The sequence below is a fragment of the Vipera ursinii genome (genome assembly GCF_947247035.1).
Source record: "Vipera ursinii genome assembly, chromosome: 1".
NCBI lineage: Eukaryota > Metazoa > Chordata > Lepidosauria > Squamata > Viperidae > Vipera > Vipera ursinii.
The window spans coordinates 162,762,524-162,788,345 of record NC_139512.1 but is presented as its reverse complement, the minus strand read 5'-3'; the positions used below and the strand labels follow the sequence as shown (position 1 = coordinate 162,788,345).

General features: G+C 37.7%; 1 protein-coding gene across 1 annotated transcript in view; it reads left to right on the top strand.

The window, feature by feature from the left end:
• The first annotated feature begins 433 nt into the window (after positions 1-433).
• Positions 434-25,822, top strand: part of TTN (titin) — a 314,290-nt gene continuing 288,901 nt past the window's right edge. The window contains exons 1-18 of the mRNA XM_083368347.1: positions 434-626; positions 2,805-2,908; positions 6,889-7,092; positions 7,806-8,093; positions 9,985-10,073; positions 10,155-10,399; positions 10,978-11,299; positions 11,901-12,044; positions 12,511-12,636; positions 13,826-13,963; positions 15,840-15,977; positions 17,740-17,889; positions 18,341-18,478; positions 19,619-19,900; positions 20,032-20,157; positions 21,566-21,850; positions 22,777-22,842; positions 24,862-25,120. Coding sequence (XP_083224473.1) covers positions 2,818-2,908; positions 6,889-7,092; positions 7,806-8,093; positions 9,985-10,073; positions 10,155-10,399; positions 10,978-11,299; positions 11,901-12,044; positions 12,511-12,636; positions 13,826-13,963; positions 15,840-15,977; positions 17,740-17,889; positions 18,341-18,478; positions 19,619-19,900; positions 20,032-20,157; positions 21,566-21,850; positions 22,777-22,842; positions 24,862-25,120 — 3,091 coding nt within the window. The 5' untranslated portion in view covers positions 434-626; positions 2,805-2,817. The remainder of the gene's footprint in view (positions 627-2,804; positions 2,909-6,888; positions 7,093-7,805; positions 8,094-9,984; positions 10,074-10,154; positions 10,400-10,977; positions 11,300-11,900; positions 12,045-12,510; positions 12,637-13,825; positions 13,964-15,839; positions 15,978-17,739; positions 17,890-18,340; positions 18,479-19,618; positions 19,901-20,031; positions 20,158-21,565; positions 21,851-22,776; positions 22,843-24,861; positions 25,121-25,822) is intronic.

Sequence of the window (25,822 nt, the reverse complement as noted above, 5' to 3'; positions counted from 1 at the left end):
TTTTCCTCACCATGTGACTGGTTGAGTGGCAGTAACAGGGTCGATTGTATGGTGATTACAGATGGATTTTTTTGGGTTAGGTGTTGATATCTCTATCTACATTCCCCTATTCTTTTATTCTTTTGAAGGATTGTACTAAAGGCCTGAACTGCTCATGAGCATCTGGTACAATGATTGCCTCCCTTCCCAACTAGAGTTTCTGAACAGGCCTGTTGCTCCGTCTTCAGCATAGCCAAAATTAGATCTGTCAATCAGGCGAGCAGGTGGTCCTATTGCTCCAAGTGAACCCTTCCCCCTCTTCTCCCAAGGCCTTCCTTTTGAAAAGCCAATGAGAAGTGATGTTGAAGTGACACAGGCAGACCTGTCAGCAGATCTGGAGTATAAAAAGCCAAACCACCATGTTTGCCCTTCTGAGCAGTCGTGCATTCCCAGCCTCGCCTCGGGTGTAGGGATTGCAAAGAAAACAAAACTACACCGTTTCGACTGTGTAGTTTTGTTTTTGAGGGCTAGAGGCTCAACCATTCTCATGTTGGGATTGTTTAACATCATCCTCTGGATAAGGACGTCGCTCCAGAAACATCCATTTGGGCTTAGCCCACTCCACTTAGGCACTCCTGTGAAATCAGGTTAGTAGCATGCCTCCAAGAATTGAGTGAGCTCTCTCTGTCAAGTAAGCTCTGGGGCGCTTTCTTTAAATATTTTAAATACAGCCCTGCTTGCAGGGGATGCATTTGAGGAGGTGCATTTGGCTGGAATGGGATGGGGGGGGGAGGAAAGTCTGTAGCAATTTGTAGATTTATTTTGGGGAAATGCACTTTTCCCATGAATGCAATGATGCCTGGTGTTTATGAACTCTTAGGTCTTTGTAGTTGGTACTGATCGTTTCTTAAAATGTGCTTGAGGGTGAAAAGTTATTTCAAAGGTTGGGTTAACTTTTAATCCTTCCAAAAGAGCGTTGAAGGTTATATTACTTTACAGAGAAACCAAGACGTTCCCAGAATAGCTCTGATAAAGCCACATAGCCAAGGCTAGGCACCGATGACTTTTTAAGGGAATCAGTTGCTGCCATATCCATTACATCGCAGCTCTGGACCACTTGCCTCCTGTCACTCAAACCTGGAATGGTTATTTTGGGAATGTGACATTTCAGAGGCATACCTTTGAAATGCTAGTAATACAAAAGCCATATAAGATCACAATTGAATAATAGGAGATTTTCCTCATCTTTTGTGGGAGTTGGAAGAGAAAAGAGGACTGAAATATCCACAATAGTGAACTCATCCAACAGCTTAGAAGGGATGGTGTGTGGTTTATTTTATTTTTTAACTGGAATATATGGCTACAATTAATTTGGGGAAGGTAGATAATATATATGGACCGGCCTACCTTAACTGAAATATATTTGCGTAGGACATTTCAGTACAAAATTTGGAGCCAGTAACTTTAAAAAGAGGAATGACTAAATTGAGTATATTATGTTTAATAATGCAATATATTGACATGTTCTGTTCTCTCTCTCTCTCTCTCTTTTCTCTCTCTCTCCATCTATCTATATATTCATCTTATGCTATGATTGTTCCAAACTTAAAACCATAGCATTTTTTTTAAATGGTCAAGAAAAAATAGGCCTCACATAAATCACTGACATTACTGGAATTCTATTTTTGGCTGTTGTAACCCCCTGTGACTCTGTCCAATCCTGTATGATAAATCATAATAAATATCAGGTTAACATTTAGTAGTCAGTTAATATAACTGAATTAATTGACTTGACACTGATGGGCATCCATATTAAGAAACATTTTGTAATAAAATAAGTTATTCTTGTTTAGATACATATATATCTTTTTGTGGTTTACAAGAAAGTGGGGACTGTGTGTTAGAGCAACAAATATTATACTGGACAAAGAATAGTTTTACAGATTTTGTACTTTCCTGCAGTTGTTCAAACCATCAATGTCAGTTGTTATCTTATAGCCAAGCTCACATTTCAAACTTGGCCTTCTCTCCTTCTCTCCTTCTCTCCTAAATTCAACTGCCCTGCTTATATTTTTGCATTCTCTTTTTCTTTTCTTTTCTTTTCTTTTCTTTTTTCTTTTCTTTTCTTTTCTTTTCTTTTCTTTTCCTCTTCTCTTCTCTTCTCTTCTCTTCTCTTCTCTTCTCTTCTCTTCTCTTCTCTTCTCTTCTCTTCTCTTCTCTTCTCTTCTCTTCTCTTCTCTTCTCTTCTCCTCTCCTCTCCTCTCCTCTCCTCTCCTCTCCTCTCCTCTCCTCTCCTCTCCTCTCTTCTCTGTAATGGCCTTTTACCAAAATCTTTTTTCACATTAAGAGAAACTTTTCAAATAATTTCTTTTAGCAAAAAAAATATCATTTTTCTGTGTTTTTATTTAGTAGGAAAATAAAATAAATTAAATTTTCAAACAATTTTGGTGTTACAGAGATTTTTTTTGTTCAGTTCCAATTCACAAGGAATTAAGAAACGGTTATATATAAAGGCATGGCAAATTCAACATTAAAAAATAAGCTCTTTATTGGCACAGCTATTCTGCTTGATGGTTGTTTGAATTATTGACAATTTGTTATGATCATATTAATCAGTAGATGGACAATAAAGAAAAATAATTTAACGATATAAACTTCAACAAATGCCGCATTAACAAAAGTAAACCATCGAAGAGCCGCAGATCTAATCTAAATCGAACAATCCCTTTATAAGACCTCATATTTATGTTGCTTTTTTATGCCTGTTGTTTTCCACAAATTGTTTTCTCACCTCCTATTTTTATGTCTACCCTTTTTTTTTCCAGGGTGCCTGTAAAAATGACAACCAAAGCGCCAACATTTACGCAGCCGTTACAAAGTGTTGTGGCACTGGAGGGTAGTGCCGCAACCTTTGAGGCTCATATAAGTGGTGAGCGTCCATGTGTTCTTCTGGTTATTGTTTTCTTTCCTCTGGCTGATGTCTCCAAAAACGGTTAAGAGGGTAGCTTTTTTCTCATTTATCCAGGTCATAGTTGTACCAAAGGTTGTTTTTATTTTGAAAAGGCAACCGGGCTGATTTTTTTTTTTGAGGAAAAACAAGACATTTCACTTCCTATCCTGGAAGCTTCCTCAGTTGTATATTAGACAGGTAATAGGTCTCATCAGGAGAAGAGATAAATTATCTCTTCTGTATCAATTTGAAGACTGGAAAATCACCAGCACATCAGGCTAGGTCAGGGAGTCTGGAGTCAGTGGACGCATTTTTCACTTTGACAGCATATTATGGACACTCAAAGAAAATGACTACAAAATGGCCCCACCTTTGGCATGGGCATGCTCAGAACATCAATTTACGAGAAGTCAGACTGTTGCAGTTATTCCCTACTCCCCACTTAACATTTGCCTCATCCCTCCCCCACTCCTTTGTATTTTGCAAATAAATCATTGGGCTACAGTCACAGGTTTTATTTCCTAAGACTAAGATGAAAGTTAGCATATCCAGACCCCAAAATCCAAATGGCCAATAGGTAGAAGCATGGAAATACAGATTCTTTTCCCAGCTAGTGGTCCTCTAAATATTTATAGCCCAACATGGCAACTCTGATGGAGACCAAGTGGAAACACTGGGTGTTTCTTATGGATCACAGTAATAACGTTGATCATGATCTATTAGGAGTTCATTTCCTGAATCTCTTACATTTTAACCTAGCAGTAAGTTTTGAAATGGGTCAGGCCTTAAATTTATATGCTGTCTATAATGTTTTCCAGCTTATGTCAGAATAGTAGCAATAAGCTATAATAGTTGTGGCATAAAAGTCCTACCTTTTTCATATGTGCACCAATATGCAACAATTAAAAAAAAATAGCTTTGATTGTGATGCCACTGGCAGCATTACTATTTTAGATGTGGAGCAATTATTTCCAGTCCAATGAGATCATGCTGTGCTTTATAGCAGCCCACATATTTCTAAGTTAAGAATCTTATTATAGGATTTGAATAAAGTATGAAAATACCGCATTCCCTGATTTAGAACACGCACCAGCATTATATTATATGCATGTTTGGATTATATGCTGACAATATATCTATTTTCACCAAGCAGGAAAAACAATATGCATATTAATCAGGCTGCTGTAATGATATAGTAAACAATGAGCAGAATTTAAGTAATAGGTTTGAGCAATTAAGGCAGGGCTCACTTCCTCTAAAAAGGTCTCTAGTATAGACCTTACTTTGAAATCCCAGCTGTTTGGCTTCTTCCTCTGAATCATATAACTTCAATTATTTATTCTGAGCTGGAAATTATAAGATATCAGAGAAAGAATAATACTCATTAGCTTGCTAGAGTTGCAGGAGCAATTTAGTCTAACACTAACTTCAAAAGATACATTTCTTAAAAAAAAAATCAATTGCCCAGGTGATATCCAAAAGTTAGTTCAGAATTTGAAATGATAATTTGAACCAATATTTGCCAATCAAAGCTTTCGTATTCATTATCAAAAATATGATGATCACTTAAAATTCCAAGAGTTATTTCAGTGTTTGGGATTTACTTCCCAACTTTTGATGTTTCTTCTTTGATTTCTCTGTCAGGAAAAGAAAATATAGGGTGTTGTGGGAATTAAGTAGGAAAATGGCTATTTAATAGGGGAGAAATAAACATGTGTCAAGGTTCTCAAATTCTTAAGATAGGACTTGTATGTACTTCAAGATACAAAGTCTTTCTGCAATTTTGCATACTTCTAAGTCGCCTTTTTGACCAGATACTTTTCTCCCAACTGAATAATGTCCACAATTATAATTCAGATCAGCTGAAGGATCAACAACAATGAAACAGAGAAAGTGCATGAGTTGTGTATGCATGTGTGCATATGTGTGTGCGAGTGTGCTTGTGCACTCACACACACATACATATACATAGACACTCTTCATGTATGTACCGCTGATGTTTAAACCAGATCCTTATGCTTTTCTATATTATTTGTGTAGTTTTGTGTTTAAAATATTTGTAAGGACCCCCTATCTGTTATGATTGTGAATATTTGAAGTTATTGAAGCGGTTATCTAAAAGTTTTAATTGATTGAAATGGTGTGGCTTAAAATATCTTTATGTTATATGCTCCAACTGTATTTTTTATGTAAGTTTTCTTTTCATGTTGAAACAGAACTTTGGGATTAGATTATTGAAAAACAATTTTTTAAACATACAAATATGTGATATAGACCCTAAAATGTGCTGGAACCTTCCACTGAAATTACTATTGTTTAATTGTGTACTGCTAGAAAATGACAGTATTTACCTAATAGACAGGATTTAAATTAATATTAATTAATTAATTAATTATATAGATTAATTCTAACACCCCCCCTACCCAAGATTAATAGAATCTTGTTTCTATTACTAGATTTTAAACAAATCAAAGGCAGCCCTCTGTCCTTTCTATAAATCCTCTAAACATAATATTTTGTTCTATTTATTCCTTTTTTTCTGAAACTGAGAAATTCCGCAGAACTTTGCACCAGATACGCATCAATGCCCCCACATTCTTACAGTAATCATGGTTTCCAAGTAGTGTCTCTCTCCACTGATCGCTGTTTCTTGACAACTCTCTATTCCCATTCTGAAAGAAAATAAAGTTAGCAAGGGAAATCATTGAATATAGAAATATGGAACTGATTATGAGATAGCAATCTGACAGGAAAGATTTTAAGTTGTTTCCATCTCTATTTGGTTCATGGCCCCATCTTAAAGAGCCTGGAAACCAGAGTGTTTCTCAACCTTGTCATGTTTAAGATATATGGACTTAAATACTTAGAAATACCCTATTGCTACAGTTGAGAAACTAGGCTTCAGATTTTGCATCCAACCATACTCCTCCTTGCATCTCTCCAAGTAAACTCCCTCTACCACATTCCCTGGGCTTCATAGGACAGTGAATGTAGTATACAACTAAGGTAATGTTTGCCTTACATTATAGTGAGAGCTTCCATTTCTGAAATTGTGATTGCATTTGTACATAATTCTAAGACATAGTAATTAGGCCCACACATCATTACCAAAAGTAAACGAAAGTACAGTTTAGCATGATGTGTGAAAGAGTACTGAGTCTCTCTTGTTTTGCTTTTCAATCCAACCTTTCAATCACTGCAATCTTATGGCAACACTAACTCATATTACAAGATGTTATAAATCTCTTTCCCCCCCCCCCCAAGTTACTCATTATGTTGGATAGGTCTGACAATGATTCAGTGCTTGGTTATTGTAATGCACCAAAACTCTGTGAACATTTTTATCTCTTGAAATTCGGCCTCCTAAATCACAAAAAGTGTATTTTTTTTATCATTGCACCTACATGTCTTTCCTTGTCAAGCATCGGGCATTTAAAATTTAGTCTTTCTTCAATAATACCATTTAAGAATATAAATACATCTTTGTGTCAGATATTTAGAGGGAGCAGCAAACTATATCCTAAAGAAAGCAGATCTGAATATTTCAGAAGAATAGAATAGAATAGAATAGAATAGAATAGAATAGAATAGAATAGAATAGAATAGAATAGAATAGAATAGAATAGAATAGAATAGAATAGAATAGAACTTTATTTGACCAAGGAATTTGTCTCCAGTGCATAAGCTCTCAGTGTATATGCAAAACAACAGAATAATGATAATATAACCAACCAAATATAAAATAAATTGAGCCTTATCCTATTTTGGGGAATTGGGTTGCAGTAAGCATATATTTCCCCCCACTGCCCAGCCATTTCTTTCATTCCATGTCAGTTACTGAAGCCCTTGATCCAGCTCTTTAACAACTAGCGTATACACTAGGAAAAACTGTGGTATTTTAGGACTGATGCCAATGGGACCTTTTAAGCATTTACCTTTACTTCACTCTCCTTCTCAAGGTTTCCCAGTTCCTGAGGTGAGCTGGTATCGGGATGGCCAGGTTATTTCTGCTGCAACTCTGCCCGGTGTGCAGATCTCATTTAGCGATGGCCGCGCTAAACTTGTGATCCCCGCCGTGACCGCAGATATCAGTGGAAGATATACCCTACAAGCCACCAATGGATCTGGACAAGCCACAAGTACTGCAGAACTACTTGTCACCGGTAGGTTGTGTTATAATACCTGTACATAAATAATAAGTATGAAGACTGAGTTCTACGTATTTCTAAGAACAATCAAACCTATAGGTCCACATTCTGCTTTATATTGATTTTTATGTTGCTATTTAAAATGTCTTTACAACTTGATCATAAAAAGCCTTGCTTCTGTGTGCCTCTTTTAAATTCTGCCCCATAATTTCAGAATTATGGGCAACTTATGTCTCCAAAGAGTGTTGGGAAATTGAAATCCTTTTTCAATTTTCAGAGGCAGAGTTTGCAACTCTTGGTTCATTGTTTCAGAGATATTTCCTTACTGGATTTCTTACGTTCAACAGAAGCAGAGCTTCTAATATACTTGAAAAGTTCTAAAAAAAATTAGGGAGATATCAGAAATGTATCTGCCTTGAAAGTAGCCCATGTTTAACTGTATAGCAGAGTTGAATGTCAGGAACTGACCACAAGAAAAGTTTAAGATGTTTTGTGTCATGTCTCAAAATGATTTTTATATCATAAAACATTCTTTTTGAATGATGTCTACTTACATTTTGTAAGTCAGCCTACTTAAGGTATCTTGGTTCAAAAGGTTTTGCCCTAAGAGGCACCATTTCACCCAATCAAAGGTTACAGACACAACAATTTTAGTAGCATAGAGATCCATGATGTTCCTTATGTTTGTTCTTGTTGATACATTCGTCTCCTCCTCCTCCTCCTCCCAGCTGAAACAGCGCCACCCAACTTTTCACAACGACTACAGAGCATGACTACTCGACAAGGAAGTCAAGTTCGACTTGACGTGAGAGTGACTGGAATCCCTACACCTGTGGTGAAGTTCTATCGGGATGGAGCAGAAATTCAAAGCTCCCCCGATTTTCAAATTTTACATGAAGGAGACCTCTACAGTTTAATAATTGCAGAAGCTTACCCTGAAGACTCCGGAACCTATTCAGTAAATGCCACTAATAGCGTGGGACGAGCTACTTCAACAGCTGAACTGCTCATTCAAGGTAAAGACTAGGACAGTCAAACAAGAACGTTTCCCCCCCCCCAAAAAAAAAACTTTAGGATTATACCATCAGGACAGCAAACTTCACAATGATTGCTCTTCTGTCAACAAATCAATCAATTCCATTTCTCTCAGGTGGTTTTAATGTGGCTGTAAAATTTCACCCTGGATACAAGCTGATCAAAAATACTTCAGAGTGACAAAAAGATAAAATTGTTTTCAGAAGCAACAGCAACAAATGTTCTGCTTCTTTTCCTCCCCTGTTAATACAAGAAAAACAAGTAGGCTAACTTATGGCTAGCGTGAGGCACAGTGTCTATATTAGTAATTGTTTTACATTGTATTAATCTAAAATCCAGTAAATCAACAGCTCAGTTTTTCACTCCAGGGTTTTTCTTGCTGAGTGTCATAGTTTCACAGTAAGTTGCTTAAGCATGTACTGAAATGTAAACCAAGTGGAGTTTCAGGCCCGTGAAGGAGCAAAAATCCAGGCCTCACTGTACTGCATTCAATAGCTTCATCCCACATGCACAGAGTAAAAGAAAAGAAAAAAGACACGATAAATTATATAGGTTAGATCAGACATGTCAAACACAAGGCCCGGGGGCCAGATCTGGCCCGCGAAGTGGTTTCATGCGGCCCGTGAAGCCATCCTGGAAACAGTGAGGGAACGGCCCCCACTGCCTTGGCCCTGGCCCAGAGACCCTCCTTCTGCCAGAGACCCTCAGATCTGCCCCACTCCTGCCCAGGCCCCCATAGGCACCCTTGATGCGAACGATGTAGAGCTGGCCATGCCCACCCAGTAGGCCATATGCACTCTAGCCACGCCCACCCAGTAGGCCACGCCCACCCTGGCCATACCCACCCGGCCCCTTGAGGGCAACTGCAATGCTGATGCGGTCCTCAGTGAAATTGAGTTTGACACCCCTGGGTTAGATTTACATATCATACTAAGTAATAAGGCTTTCACTTTATTTATTTAAGGCAAAGTAACTTCTGAGAGAAAGTGTGAATTCAGCTAATGGGATTAATAAATCATGTTTTGTGGGTTGACATTATGTGAGAACTTTTTCAACAAGCATTAGCTTAATATGATGTTCAAGGATGCCAAATGTTTTGGTCCTCGTGTTTTCCCAGATATCATTTAGGCCCTAACCATGCATTTAGCTGTCACGTGGGAAGGACTGAACTAGAAAACAAATACACAAGTGCATCAGTGTCCCATATCCCTACCTGCTACTAAGGCTAAAATCATTATGTGGTTAGTTAGCTAAAATCCCAAAACAATTTATAAGCATATTTGACTTTACAAAGCTGTGTCCAGAAAACCTGATTTAAAAATGGGCATTTTTTATGGACAAGCTTATTGGACCCTCTTAAATGTTTACTCTGTATGTATGAAGGACAATGAGGAGCAAAAGATGATGGCTATTTGTGCTGGCTTCCATTGCTTCCATTGGTTTTATATTTCATATTTTATAAGAGAATACCTTTCCAGAATTTTGCTTAGGCTCCCTTATATAGGCATTGTTCCTATAAAATATAGTGGTGTTTCTTTCTAAATAGACTATCTTAGACTTGGTTATTCTGTGTTATATTGTTGGCTGATGTGAAAAGGCTAATTTGATATGAATTCATCTCTGCATTAATCTGTGCCTGAGAGAATTAACTTATTCAGTTATTTACTTATTTTCCTTATGGTGTTTTTCTATAAAAGGGTAACATCTCGTTCATGTTGAGCAAAACTGCTGGGAAATTTGTGGATAGATCTGCACAGCTCTCCTGGCAATAATATACATGAACCCATAAATAATTGAAATCACAGACTGTATATACTTCTCTGCTTCCCTCCCAGAACCAATTCTAATAAATCCCATTCGCTTTTCTCTAAGGTGAAGACGAAGCTGTTCCCGCTAAAAAGACAAAGACGATTGTTTCGACTGCTCAGATTACAGAAACACGAGAAACCCGAACTGAAAAGGTTGGTAATTTGTCAAATTGTGTTACCGACCATTTCAAAGGCTGGGGCTTTAACCAGATTTTCACTGGTCTTTCATTGCAGAAGATTGAAGCCCACTTTGACGCCAGAACACTTGCAACTTCTGAGATGATTATAGAAAGTGCCACCGGGCAGCAGCTGCCCCATAAGGCACCCCCACGGATGATTCCTCACCCTGCTTCTAAATCGCCTACTCCACCAATCATTGCAGCCAAAGCACAGATGGCACGCCAACAATCACCATCCCCAATCAGACAGTCGCCATCTCCTGTACGACATGTGAGAGCTCCAACACCATCTCCAGTCAGGTAAACTACTCACATAGTAACATCCTGCTTTGGCCCAAATTAGGAAAAAAGCCCATCAGTTCCTAGAATTTCTCATTATTATTAATTATAGTTGCGGTAGCTGATGGAAGTTAACATTCAAGAACATCTGGAGAATCACACTGCCTTTCCCAAGGCAAACATTGAACTTTAAGCAGTGCAGCAAAATATTTCTGGCCAACATTGCTATTATATACTCCTGTAGGGCGTCCCCAACAGGGGTCCCCAACCCCAGGTCTGTGGACCAGTACCGGCCCATGGCATGCCAACAACCGGTCCACACAAGCAAGCAAAGCCCCATCCATGAGATGCAGGCAGCACACAAAACCACACACTCTACGGTCTGTGGAAAAGCCTTTCTCCACGAATCCGGTCCCTGGGGCCCAAAGGTTTGGGGACGTCTGATCTACAGTTATGTAACTGAATATCCATTGAAAAGACATTTTGATGGAACTGGGTATTCTGGAGGGTTACTGGTGGCCTAGTTTTCCACCTTTCCACAGTCACTTTGGTGAGATGTTCTTCTCCTGGCATCAAAATCAGTTCTCTTTTGTTAACAGATCAGTGTCTCCTGCTGGAGTTACAAGGCTCTCAGTCTCTACGTCGCCTATCAGACCTGTGAGATCACCAATCTTGGTCCGGAAAACACAGGCCACAGCAGCAATGGGGGCTGAGGTGCTTCCTCCTTGGAAACAGGAAGGCTTCGTAGCTACTTCGGAAACCAGAATGAAAGATACCAGAGTAACTATGAGCACCACCCAGATGAGGACTGAAGAAAGATGGGAAGGGAGATATGGAATGCATGAACAGGTTGCAATTAGCGGAGCTGCTGCAGCAGAGGCTACCTTTGCAATTGGTGCTGCTGCTGCTGCTGCTACAGAGGTGAGACCTTTTCAAAGAAAAATACAGTGCAAGGGGTAGAACGTTTTCATCAAAGTAATGTGGTTTTGCTACACAATGGGTCTGCTTAGGAGAAATTAGTTACTATTAGTTACTGTTACTATTTTTTTTTTACGTGCCCAGTTATTTAGGCCAGGGTTTGGCAAACATATTTTTTATAAATGTCTAGTTCCTTCTCCTCCTTTGCATCCACAAAGTCTGCCTGACAGATCCGCAGGCCAAGGAACATGCCAGACTTTATATGGCACTGGTCTACCAACAAGGTGACTACTAATAGGCTACCACCATTGTCCAATATACCGTGACCCTGCCCCCTGCACTACGCCTTTGTTCCAGGATGTTGCTGAAGCTCGGGCCTAGCGATTTGCCACCCCCTGCCTATTCTTAGCTCAGGAGCCATATAATAAACAGCTACTGGGCTCGTATTTGGCCCCTGGGCTACATTATGCTGACCCCTAATTTAGACTGTGTCGTGCTATAATGTTGTCACAGGACAATCTGGCAAAACAGTTGCTTGTGTTTGCACCTATTTCTCATGTTGCTGATGTTGTATTCCAATGAGCTGTCTTTTCATGTCTCTCAGGATGTTGACAAAACAGCAGCTGTTGCTACCGTCGTTGCAGCTGTTGACATGGCCAGAGAGAGAGAACCTGTTCCAAGTGCTGTAGAGCAGGTGGCTAAAAGGACAGCCACGGCTGCAGTACACATTCCACCTGTCCAGGAGCAGGTAGATATAAAGCAAAGTAACAATAAATAATGCTCTCCCCTTGTTTTCCATTTATACTGCCAATGCAGGCAGTTGCAGAAAATGAACAAATACATTGGCCAATACTGCAGACGAGCATGTCATAAAGATACAGTAAAACCAATAAGCTTGCAGGTTCAACAAATCCACCGATGTTAATGTTAAGAATTGGCTAACAGTTTTAAAACAGGCCCTGAACCAATTAAATAAACTTGATGAAAAATATCTTAATTCATCTAATGCACTTAATCAGTATGACTTTTTTTCTTGAAACTTCATTTATTTTTCCCCCCATCTTGCTCAGTTTAAACTAGCTTTTATCCCCAGATGTATTTCCCCTCATTTGCTTTTATATATTACATGTTTTTTTAAAAAATATATGATGATTGATGAAATTAAATGTTATAGCTTGTTGTTTGTTTCTTTCTTTTTGCCATTAAAATATAAGGTTAAAAAAGAAGCTGCCATAGTAATTACTACTACTGCTGAAAAAGCCAGAGAGCAAGAAATGATGTTGAGAACCAGAGAAACAATTACTACAAAACAAGAAAAAATACAGATCACTGAGGAAAAGGTAAACAGGACCCATTTACTCATAGAAAAGCCAACTGATTTCATTAGGAAGCATCATTTCCATGGTATACTTTATTATCAATGTACAAGAAGGGAATTCCCCTCTCCTTCACCACACTTGCTATGAAAAATCAACAGGCTGAATAACCATGATATTTATTTGTTTGCTTGTTTGTTTGTTTATTCTCCCCTCAAGACACTGCTATAGGGCATTGCATGCCAAAAAACTAGACATATCACTCTGCTGAGTACTTAATTTGCATCGAACTGTCTTAGGCCCATGTAGTAAGACTGTATTACTATTATTCTTCTCATCTTCTCATCTTTCCTACTACCTTCTCCTATTGGTGTCTTATGATTTATCATTTTCAGTTTGCATCTTATGATTAATGATTGTAACTATGAATTATGATCTATGACTGATCACTTTGTTGTTTGTATGCACACTGAGAGCTTATGCACCAGAGACAAATTCCTTGTGTGTTCAGTCACACTTGGCCAATAAAAAATTCTCTTTTCTTCTCTTCTGTTTTGTTCTAGAATGTTCTATTCTATTCTAGACTATTTTATTCTATTCTATTCTGTTCCAGATATCTGAATATATATATATATATTAAATATTAAATACTGCCCAACTTGAATATATATATATTCAAGTTGGGCAGTATTTAATATTTTATTGTTATGTATATGTTGGGGTGTAAGTCTATGCATATGTTGTATATAGTATGTTTTGGGGGGGTGTCATGTATGTGTCTCACTTTGAGAGCGGGCACCTATATTTCATTTTTGACGTGCGCCATTGTGCCCACAGTAAAAAATGACAATAAAGATTATCTTATCTTATCTTATCTTATCCAACACACCTTCCTCGTTCTATTTTCTGCACAACAATAGCCCTATTAGATAGGTTGGACTGAGGGAGAATGACTGGCCCAAAGTCACTCAGCCAGTGTTCATGCCCAAGAATGAACCATAACTCATGGTCTCCCACTTTCTAGTCTGGTGCCTTAACCACTAGACCAAACTGGGTCTTCATGTTGCTGAAGTTTATTTCTTTGAATCCTATGCTAGACCTTCCCCCTTGTGCTAATTATGATCATTCTCATGTGTAATATATTTTGAGAAATTTTGTCATTGTTTGTTTACATTCAATCTTTAATACCCTCTATTCTCTATCATAAAATTAGATAAGAAAAGAACCAGTGAAAGTTCCTGTGCCCAGGGTAATAATTGCTGCTGACACAATTAAAGAACAAGAACTGATTTCAAGAGCTAGAGAAGAAATTCCTACAAGAAAGGAAGAAGTTCACATTACTCATGAAAAGGTAAATAAATATCAGTCTTGTGAAACAAACCTTCCTCTTTCTTAATTACAAAATTTACTAGCACTATTTAAATATGCATTCATTTCTGCTTTCATTTGCTTATTACTACTTTGAAGAATTCCTCTTTAGAAATTATGCCTCTAACTTTATACTATTATTGTAATAAAGATTTGAATTATCTGATATTCGTCTAGCTTGATGTTTTCCACTTACGGTATCCCCAATATGCAGTATATTTGTCACTTCTGACAGTCACAGAAGTCTCTCTAAATCAGGGGTGTCAAACTGCCGGCCCACGGGCCCGATGCATCATAGCAAAACCAGGCCCTCCCCATTGCCGTCAATGGCAAAAAAGTCACAATACATCGCGACACGTCACATGACGTTGCTGGTTTGACACCCCTGCTCTAAATCCTTTATCTAAATTAAATATGACTAATTACATTGGCCTACTAGGTGAAGAGAAGTTTTGATCTTAGAACCCAAAAATTATAGAGGCAAGTGAAGGAAACAATAGTATCCTAGTTTTCTTAAACAGATTTTTGAATGGAAAAATGCTTTTGAAATTGTGGGATGTTCCAAAAATTGTACGCAAACCATGCAGCAACAAACCATTTCCTTAGTAACTCCTGGGGTTTTGCTTTGTTCAAACAAATCTGATTGTGTTGGAGGCAAGACACTGACTCTGTAAACTGCTTAGAGAGTGCTGTTGTAAAGCACTATGAAGTGGTATGTAAGTCTAAGTGCTTTTGCCATTGTTCAAGAAAATGCAGCCCAAATTTTATTTCCCTGGTGGTAAATACTGTAACATCGCTTACTTAAATAACAAAATTAGGAGTCAACATGGGGCTACTAAGAAAGAATTTGGGGACACTTCTGAAGAGACACTGTCTTTTCTAACAAATAAAATAAAAGCATGGGGTAAATGACACCACAGTTTTGAAATTCAGCATGCTCAGTAGTATGGGATATAAAAAACTGATTGGGCAGGTTGCTGGAGCTTTGAAATGACATAAGGACACAGGAGCAATATTTTCAGGGTACTCTTGCTGATCAAAAATGAAATTGCTGTTCATTGTATTTCCAATCAGTTTTATCAAATAGTAATAATTGGTACAAACTGTATTTTGTGTAGGGTATTTTACTTTGGACAACGTATCTGATACACCTCTAATGTGTTTAATATTGAAGCTATCTGAAGTGAAATATATAGCCCCACTACTATCAAGTCCCAAAAAACAAGAAAGTCACGTTGTGATTTCTCCTAGCAGATTTTTGTTATTGTTCCTCTCCTATAAACAGAATTTTGCCAAACTAAAGCCAACCACCAACCCCCATAAGGCTTATACTCTGGAACTATTAGGGAGGAGCTGTCTTCACTGTCTTTCTCTCACACAAACTATCTGAACTGTATTGTCTCTTGCTCCTCTGGTATGGACCCCTCCCCCCAGGGAATCTGGACTACATTCCATGACAACAGCAATACAAATACTTACCTACAAAGCATGAAGTTTGTGATGTTGTTTGCTTAATAAGGCTATCCATTATGGCTCTAAATGCGAACCAATTTAATATGGCACGTTGAACATTGTTAAAAAATATCCAGAAGTATAAATGCATGAATGAAATGAAACAAGATAAAATAAAATAAATACAAATATTCCAATTCTAGAATTGCTATTTTCAATGTTGATCACAATACAGGATGGAGTTTTGCAGAGTTATTTATTCTGATACTTAGTTGTCTGCAGTACTACGGATGGCTATGTGCTGTTTAAAGTTACCTCTGTTATTGAAAAAAATAATATTAGTTTTTTAGAGATGGTGGGAAGACAATCTGATAATTGAAATCCTTTCTTTTCTATCACATGATTAGATGAGAAAAGAAGCAGTTAGAGTTCCTGTGCCCAAGGTAATAATTGCTCCTGAATTACTTAAGCAACAAGAACAGATTTCAAGAGCCAGAGAAGAAAAATCAACCAGAAGGGAAGAAGTGCACATCACTCATGAAAAGGTTTATATTATCAATTTTGCACAATGTTCTTTCTGCTAAACTGCAGATTTTATTTTCACACTTCTTTTTATGTTCCTTTGTTTTCTTGTGAACTCCCTGCAAGTGCAACTTTGCTTCCTTTTATAAAAATTCTTTTCATTAAGTTAAAACAAAACATCAATTTAATCCTGATTAAAATTTCATTGATTCATTCAAAAAACTTATATAGCCACCTCAAAGAAATCCTTCAAAGTTAAAAAGTTTAAAGAAAAATGTGAAATAATCTAGTGCCTTCCATCTAGAATTTTTTTGGAATGTCTCTTTCTTTATTAAGATGTTCATATATTTTTTTAAAATTCCATTTATATCCCGCCCTTCTCCGAAGACTCAGGGCGGCTTACAAGCTTAGCAGTAGCCTTCATTCTATATATATGCCTGCTTATTAGGGCTTTTGCACAGACACCCCCAAGCGGCATTATTACAAAGTCAGCTTAATTGCCCCCAACAATCTGGGTCCTCATTTTACCTACCTCGGAAGGATGGAAGGCTGAGTCAACCTTGAGCCTGGTGGGATGCGAACCTGCACTAATTGCAGGCAGCTGGTGTTACTTAAGGAGGCATTAGCCCACTGCTCCACCAAAGCTTATTGGTGGTTTTCAGTCTAAAAAAAAAAGGGGAAAAAACTTTTCAGTATTCAAATTAGCCACTGAAATTCAGTAACTATTTTTGCTCATCTTTAAAATGTCCCACTAGATTCATTGCTCTCTCTGGATCTTCTTTCAGTTGGGTCAATGAGGAGATGTTTCAAAGGGACGTAATTAATTGTATATGTGTATGTATGTGTGTGTGTGTGTGTGTGTCTGTGTGTATAATGTTAGCTTTACAAATCTTTAAAAAAAAGTGTTTAGGAACTGAATTTGGTTTGTGTTACAAAAAATACTGTTTTCTCCCATAACTTGTTCCACATGGATTTAAACCAACAGCTAATTGTAAGAAATCATATTCTTGTGTGGATCTGGAAATCAGTCTGTCTCAAATCAATGTAATTCTGATATCAATTCAAACATCAATTCCTTTCAGCCAACTTCATTTTGAAATGCCAAGTCAATTTATCCCATACTGTAGGTGTTTAATAGATAATATCGATAAATAATAAACCTTTATTGTCAAAGTACAACATGTGTACATTGAGATTAGCTGAGCCTCCCGCCCCGTGCTCTCTCCCCCCAACACACAGTGACAACAAACCCTCCATCCCACCACACTATATTCTATAATATATTATTTTTAATGAAACTTTCTGACATATATGCCTTGTAAAACTAAATCAGAAGTTAAACTATGTCCCAATATGTATATTGATCCAGAAATTACAAACAAGATCTGTTCATATAAAAATTTGGCCCAAACAAAATTCTCCACAAACCCTGGTTTTCTAAAAGATTGTTCTTGTATTCTTGCTATATTTCAAAAATGAAAGGGAAGACTAGCTTTTCCATTGAAAAGAACCTGTGATTTACTTCCACTTCATTCATAAATTATCAGCTTGCTCCTTCTGCAGTCAGCTCAGTTAAATAAAATCAAGCCATGTAGATTAACATGGAGCTGTATAAAGACCGCATATCAGTAGTTTTAGAATCTGAATAGAATTCCATTATTATTTTTACCTCTTTGTAATTTCATGCGCTTTACCGCTTCCTGTCTGCTTTTCGCTGCTGTCCCAATGAACATTTTTGCAACACCACATATATAATCACACCTCTGTTTTTACTATAAATATCAGACAAGGAAAGAAGTTGTGAAGCCCGTGAAACCTTCCGTACCTAAGGTAGTAATTACAGCTGACAAACCCAAAGTACCTGCGCCAGTAGTAAAAACTACAGAGAGAATTGCTACCAAACAAGAAGCACAAGCTCACTTTATCCAAGAAAAGGTGAATAGTACCATTGTTAATGTGATGGTCATTCTCATGTCCGATTCTCATACTGATATGCTCATAATTCTTCAATAAGTGTACTAACTCTTCCATATCTTTTTCTGGTTGCATTCATTAAGAGAAATGGGAAATGGCCATTCTTTCATATGGTGTGCCATAATATATTCACAGCTTCCCTGTCATGGTGTTTGGGGCTTTAAATCTTCATATACTAAACTTGCAGTTTTTTTAACATGTAACTACCCAGTCAGTTAATAACCAAGTGTCAATATTTATCTGCTTCAGGAATTAGAATGTTCTGCAAGGAGAGAACATAAAGCATTTAATCTATTAACATTTCTCTATCCGTACAGAGAATATCTTTTTTTCCTGAAATTTTGCTGCTGCTATTGTTTGTTTTGAGATATTATGTAACCTAAAACTTATGTTCTTGCTATAATACAATTAGGTAAGACAGGAGACTGAAAAAATTGCCATAGTTCCGAAAATCATTGAGGTTGATAAACGCAAGAAACAAGATATAATATCAAGAACCAGAGAAGACGTTGCTGTCAAAAGAGAACAAATGCAGCTAGTTCATGAACAGGTGAATAGCATTCACCAAAACAAGACATTTAGTAATAAAAATTATTCAAAACTATGCATACTTTTGACTCAGCCTAGTGCCAACATTTATTTATTTAGACATTTGTATAGGCACCCATCTTAAAGTCAAAATCTAGGCTGTTTACATGCCAAAAACAATAATATATGCAGCAATAAAAAACAAAAGAAATAGCAGTACCATATGGCATTGTTCTTCTCTAACAATTAATATGCATCTCAGAAATTAATTACAGTTCCTACATTGGGTAATTAGAATATTGAGAAAATGGTGCTTCTTTTCTTTGTTTTACTTCAGGTAACAGAGTAGGATCGTATCTGCAGCCTTTCTTGACATTTACTCTTTAAATTCCATGAGGTGTAGATGTATTTAGGACAGAAATATAAATTAATACCATAAAAAAGTAAACATTCAAATACATGATTTTGACATATTTGAAATTAAATAGAAGGTCTGTTATAAATAGATAAAGGTCTTTCTGAAATGTGTGTTGCAAAATTATTTCTGTGCTTCTGAGAATCTTGTGTGTCTGTAAGTCTTCATCAACCATGCTATTATCTACATTGTATGGTTATCTGAAAATGCGCCTTTCCTTTCCTTTCCTTTCCTTTCCTTTCCTTTCCTTTCCTTTCCTTTCCTTTCCTTTCCTTTCCTTTCCTTTCCTTTCCTTTCCTTTCCTTTCCTTTCCTTTCCTTTCCTTTCCTTTCCTTTCCTTTCCTTTCCTTTCCTTTCCTTTCCTTCCCTTCCCTTCCCTTCCCTTCCCTTCCCTTCCCTTCCCTTCCCTTCCCTTCCAACATGGTTGAATATTTTGTACATCCTGTACTGAAAGTAAGCATTAATTGTCTGCATTCAATATAGCATTCCTTTCTTTACATTTGAACATTGCTAAGCAATGTTATATACACAGTATTAACCTCAGTGAACAGAGCTCCAGAACACATGGAGATAGTAAATGTTATATATAATTATAATTGGCAATGTATGTGCATATGAAATAAGAAAAAAAAATATTTGGCTAATAGAAGGCTGGAAATGTAAGATTTTTGAATGTTATGTGCTCTGTGCTAGCTGTTCTGTCATTAATGTAGCGATGTATCAATGTTTTGCAAATGTTGCCTTTAGATTGATGTTGACAAAAAGGCTGAAGCTGTAGCCACAGTTGTTTATGCAGTTGACCAAGCACGCAGTAAAGAAGCAAGAGAACCAGATTATGCCGAAGAAGCTTATTCTGAACAGGCAGTTCTGGACTATGGATACAAAGAACAGGCTTTAGCAAGACATGTTGTTGAGGTACCACCAGAACCACATATTGTCACCAAAGAGGTGAAAACTGAGGAGGTTCGAATTCCTCCTAAAATACATGTTGCAGCTGCTGAAATAATGGAAACGGACATATCGACACAGGTTAGGCTCAGTTTTAACCCTGCAGCCATTTCCAATGGCTGCCAAGCTTCTTTCTTTCATTTTCTTTTCTTTTCTTTCCTATTTGGCAAGTAGCGCAACCTTCTCAGTTCCCATTTTATTGGTTAATGTAGATTAAAAGGACTGCAGAAACATCATTCGAAAAATCAATCCATGTGGAACACATACGTCCCCGTACAGCAAGCCCTCATTTTACAGTTTCCAAAATTACTGTTCCTAAACCAGATCATACTTATGAGGTAAGAAGAGAAGGAAGAGTATGCCAGGCAAATAGAGATATCTAGCTATCTCAGTTCCTTTCTCTACATAATCCAGAATAGGATGAGGCTAAGTGAAAGACAGAGGAGAAAATTTCTAAAAATGAAACATTCCGGGGGCGGGGGCATGCTCTTATTTATCATTGAAGGAAATTAATGGTGCTGTCCACCAATAGAATGGCATCCATTGGTAGAATAGTTTTCCTCACAGCCCCTCTAAATCTCCTTTAAAACATCCAGATGAATCCTCCACAGCACAGTTGAGGGAGTGTAAGGGAAGGAAAATGAGCTATCTGCTATCCTTCCACTATAAATGTATCGGTACCTCAATAAGATGCATGATATTACATGCTCTGGTTATATGAATCAAGCATGTTTCAAAATGTCGTGTTTGGAAAACAAGGAACAAGGTAGAGGAAGGGACCTAAAATGGCTGGCATACTCCATTTCTCTCTGGAAAGGATAAAAAATTATTTGCAAATTCTTACTTCCTAAATTAATCAAATAATTCACAGAGTGACAGTGTTTGTTCTACCCTTCAGCTGGTTATGTTGAATACTAAATCTGTATAGGAATTAACATACTGTATATTTATAATCCCAATTATAGTGTACGCATCAAGACTACATGCGTTTTGCTTTACCTTTTTCCCCCCCACCCCTCTCATTTTTCCATTTGACATTTTAATTGCCTCCTTTACAGGTCTCATCATCTAACCATTCCATCTAATCCATTTTTCCAATACAGAATTGTGTTACTTCATCATTGTACAAAGGATGATTTAAAAAAAATCAAATACATGTAAATAATGTCATGGTGTTTGGCTTCAAATTATCCAAATACTGTAGTCTTTCTTTTTTTCTTTCTCAAAAAAAGACATTCTGTCTGTTATACTTAATCCAACATGTAAATACTAGTTAATTAATAGTGTCCCGAAGAATAGAGTCTAGTGTGTTAAATATTGCAGACAAGATTTATCATTATATCTACTGGACAAAAATAGAGATATATGACTTTTATGAGACCAATTATGACTTCACAACAAATTATGAATTTTGATTGACAGTACGAATTATGCCATCAAACATTTGAATGCAAACAGTATTGAAAGATTAAAACAGAATTTCTTATTTCAAAAAAGCAAATGGGAGTCGTATTTCTTAATTGCTTCTTGTAAAAACACAACAAATTGATGAGAGAAAAATAGTATGCAGTTTCTGAAAGGTTAGAACTAAACAGCTGCAAGAAAGAAGCCGTATTTTACCATATCATTTACATTTTACATGTATTTATATATACATATTGGTGTGTGTGTGTGTGTGTGTGTGTGTCTGTGTGTGTCTGTGTAAAGCTAGCAGTGGTAACTCTTTTTTTGTCTTGGGTTGATTAGGTTTCCATAGCAGGTTCTGCTATAGCTACTCTGGAAAAAGAGTTAGCGACAACTTCTGTTCCTAAGATAACCAAATCTGTGAAGCGTCCTGTTGCAAAGTCTCCTGAACCCAGATTGATGCCAGAGAAAGTCGCCTCTCCACAGTTCCCTTTTGTAGAGACACCTGCTGACACCTATCAGAGGCTTTATGGTGCTGAAATAAAAAGAGAAATAGGTGTGAGCGTGACAGGTGGACTGGTGCAGGAACGTGAACATGTTGAATTAATGGCAGAAGCTGAACCCAAGGTTGGTCTTTAAGCACCTTCCCCTCTTCGCATGCAGAAAAATGCATCCTTTATATTGTTGTTGTTGTTAGCTGTGAAGTCATGTCTGACCCATCGCGACCCTATGGACAATGTTCCTCCAGGCCTTCCTGTCCTCTACCATCTTCTGCAGTCCATTTAAGTTCACGCCTACTGCTTCAGTGACTCCATCCAGCCACCTCATTCTCTGTCGTCCCCTTCTTCTATTGCCCTCAATCTTTCCCAGCATTAGGCTCTTCTCCAGTGAGTCCTTCCTTCTCATTAGGTGGCCCAAGTATTTGAGTTTCAGCTTCAGGATCTGGCCTTCTAAAGAGCAGTCAGGGTTGATCTCCTCTAGGACTGACCGGTTTGATCGCCTTGCAGTCCAAGGGACTCGCAGGAGTTTTCTCCAGCACCATAGTTCAAAGGCCTCAATACTTTGGTGCTCAGCCTTTCTTATGGTCCAACTTTCACTGCCATACATTGCAACCTTTACATTAGGGGTCCCCAACCGCCAGTCCGTGGACCAGTACCGGGCCGCGGCATCCCAGCAACCAGTCCGCACAAACAAGCAAAGCCCCATCCACAGGATGCAGGCAGCACACAAAACTACACCCCCTCTGGTCTGTGGAAAAACCGCTCTCCATGGAACCGGTCCCTGGTGCCCAAAAGGTTGTGGACCTCTGCTTTACATATTTCCTTTTTCTTTTCACCAGACTTCTCCCGTTTTAAAGGTTTCCCTCTCACCCTACTGACCTTTAGATATCATTTGTGTTGACATCGTTTTCTGTCTCTGAATACCATTTCCTCAGAGCAAGCAATAGAAAAGACCCGAACAAGATGGGCATTGACTTGTTTCTGTTCTCATGTATGCTGCTGCTGAACAAAATGTTGTGTGACACCAATTAACTTTGTGTGAAATCTCCCTAGGTGATCGAAGCTGCTAGAGTTCCAAAACCTACAGAAGTTCCCGCTACACCCCCATCTATAGTCTCAGTAAGTGCTGTAATCAATGTCCTGCCGATAGATAGACCAATTTATTCTTTGCTGTGTTGGAAGACTGTAACTTTTTTTTTTTTAAAAAAAAATGGAAATATGGTGCAGTTCTACTGCCATCTACTGTACAGAAAATGAAAGTACAAAAGATATTGAAATCAATTCTACATACTTTGCAGCCTGAAATAAAACTGCATGAAGGAATTTCCCCATTCAGTTCAACTGAATGAATAGAATAGTGGAAATGAATAGTGGAGACAGTGCATAGGATACTGATGGCTAATTCAAGCAAGTGACCAGTAGGATCAAAAAATAACTATTTCTGCATTAAATAGAAAATAGAAAAAAAATATTTTGTAGCAGTAGTTGTTGTTATAAGATTCAGAGGCTCTTAAGTTTTAAACTTCAGGTCAGCATGCATTTAGCAAAACGGAGTAGAGAGCATTTTGAGAATTTGCCATACTAAGCTGATCTTGCAATATCTGTAGGAAAATCTGCAGCATTAACTGTGCCTTTAATGTTGGCTAAAAGAAGACAGAATAATAGTATAACAGAATAACAACAGAATATCACAATAACAGAGTTGGAAAGGACTTGGAGGTCTTCTAGTCCAACCCCATATGCAAGCATGCCATTTCGGACAAGTGGCTGTCCAGTCTCTTCTTAAAAGCATCCACAATTTTGAAGGCAAGCTGGTCCACTGGTTAAATGTTCTATTAGGAACTTTCTCCTTAGTTCTAGGTTGCTTCTGTCTTTGATTAGTTTCCACCCATTATTTTTTTTTATCTTGCCTTCTGGTGCTTTGAAAAATAGGTTGATCCCCTCTTCTTTGTTGCAGCCCCTCAAATATTGGAACACTGCTATCATGTCACCCCTAGTCCTTCTTTTCAATAGACTAGACAAACCCAATTCCTGCAACCGTTCTTGATATGTTTTAGGCTAGCCTCCGGCCCACTAATCATCTTTGTGGCTCTTTGCTGCATCTTTTTTATAATATGGTGAGCAAAACTGGATGAAGTATTCTAAGTGTGGTCTTACTAAGGCTTTATAAAATGGTACTATAAAGCCTTAGTAAGACCACACTTAGAATACTCCTTAGATAGAAGATAATGACAATAAACCAAAGGAAGATATCAGCCTACAATTAAGTGAGCAGTGCCATGATCTATAAATAAATCTTATATAAGAAACTCATACTGTATATTATTGATTTGCTGCATTGTAAAAAATATCAAATCAACTTTAGATGAATATTTCCAGCAGTACTCACAAAAGAATGTCTTTGGAGCGGTCAATATCAGAGCAGACCAAAATTCTGTCAGACCTTCGTTTATAGTACTTCTTGAGTGCTGAACAAAATGAAATTTAAATTCAGACATAATAAAATGTGAAACCAGGTAAGACAGCATAGAATGAAGTGAAATCCACCAGCAAAAGATAAGAGTGTGTAAGGATCTAAAAGATTGCCAAGACATTTTTAAGTCTAAATGACCAAAGAGGAACATAGTTGGAGTTTGGACATGGCTTCAGTTTCTGTATGCTGTGGTCAGTAACATACTAGGTTACTAGGTAGACATCTAGCTATCATTCTCATATAACATCACTGCCTGCATTGCAATTCAGACATTCAAAGGTGAAATGACTTCTGCGGAATTCTTGCGTATGGTGCAAGAATTGGTTCTATGTTTTCTGTTTCTAAAATGTTTATTATAAGCAAAGAGATTATATGAATATTTTGTGCATGCATGCATTTCTATTCTCTCCCTCTCTCCCCACCTCTCTCTTACACACACACACACACACACACACACACAAACACACACACACACACACACACACACACACACACACTTACGTTCTGCATTTCATTTCCTCTATATCCATAATTGGATTGTTAGTCTTGTGATCCTACCCCATTCTTGCATGCATGCCCAGCTCTCCAAAATGAAGGGAGCCAACCTAGACTTCTAGTAACTTGTTTAAGGTGCCACAAGGTTCTTTCTTGCTTGTGCTATCTAGATGCTGAAAAATGTGACTGTTATGGAGGGAGAGTCTGTCACTCTGGAATGCCGCATCTCTGCCTATCCTGCTCCAACTGTTGCTTGGTACAGAGAAGACTACCACATTGAAAGTTCCATTGATTTCCAAATTACCTTTGAGGCAGGAGTTGCTCGCCTTGTGATCCGAGAAGCTTTTGCAGAGGACAGTGGAAAATTTACTTGCACAGCTTCCAATGAGGCAGGAAGCGTTAGCACTTCCTGCTACCTCCTTGTACAAGGCAAGTATGGAGAGAAATGGAGGGCAGACTTTTTGGGTGGGTGGTCTGTTAAATATTACTGTTATATAAGTATAATATCAAAGAATATTACACAAGTGGGGAATGAGTGGAAACAAACAGGTTATTTTACCCATTCTAGTTATTGGGTTCATCGAATTATTAAAAACTGTGAATAAAGGAGTCATGAGTCTACTCTTCTGTATCTTTACGCACACGTAATAATTTTTATCATACCCATCAATCCGAAAGCATTTTGGTGTGGCAGTTTAGAGTTTGGACCAGAGGCTTTAAATCTCCCTCAGCCATGAAACTCAGGATGATTTTATCACTGGGCGGATAGAAAGACTATTTTTCACCCTGACATTCTAGGGATAATGGCACCATTTATGCCCAAAGGAAAAAAAAGGCATTTTGCTCATATTTTATTCCCGTCAAATGTATACTCCTCTACTTGACTGAAATATGTGACTCATCCAATAACTGTGATCTAAATCCTTCTCAATATCTCAAACGGGTCATGCTTAAAAGGATATTTCTTTCATTACTGTACAAAGCAATTGCACCATGTTGCAAGGACAAATTCATTCATCCTAGAAATCTAATCCATAGACAAATCATCAAATCATGCAAAAGCAGCAGCTTATTTTTTTAAAAAAAACTGATTTCATTAAACTATTTTAAAGAAGTTGTGACTTGGATCAA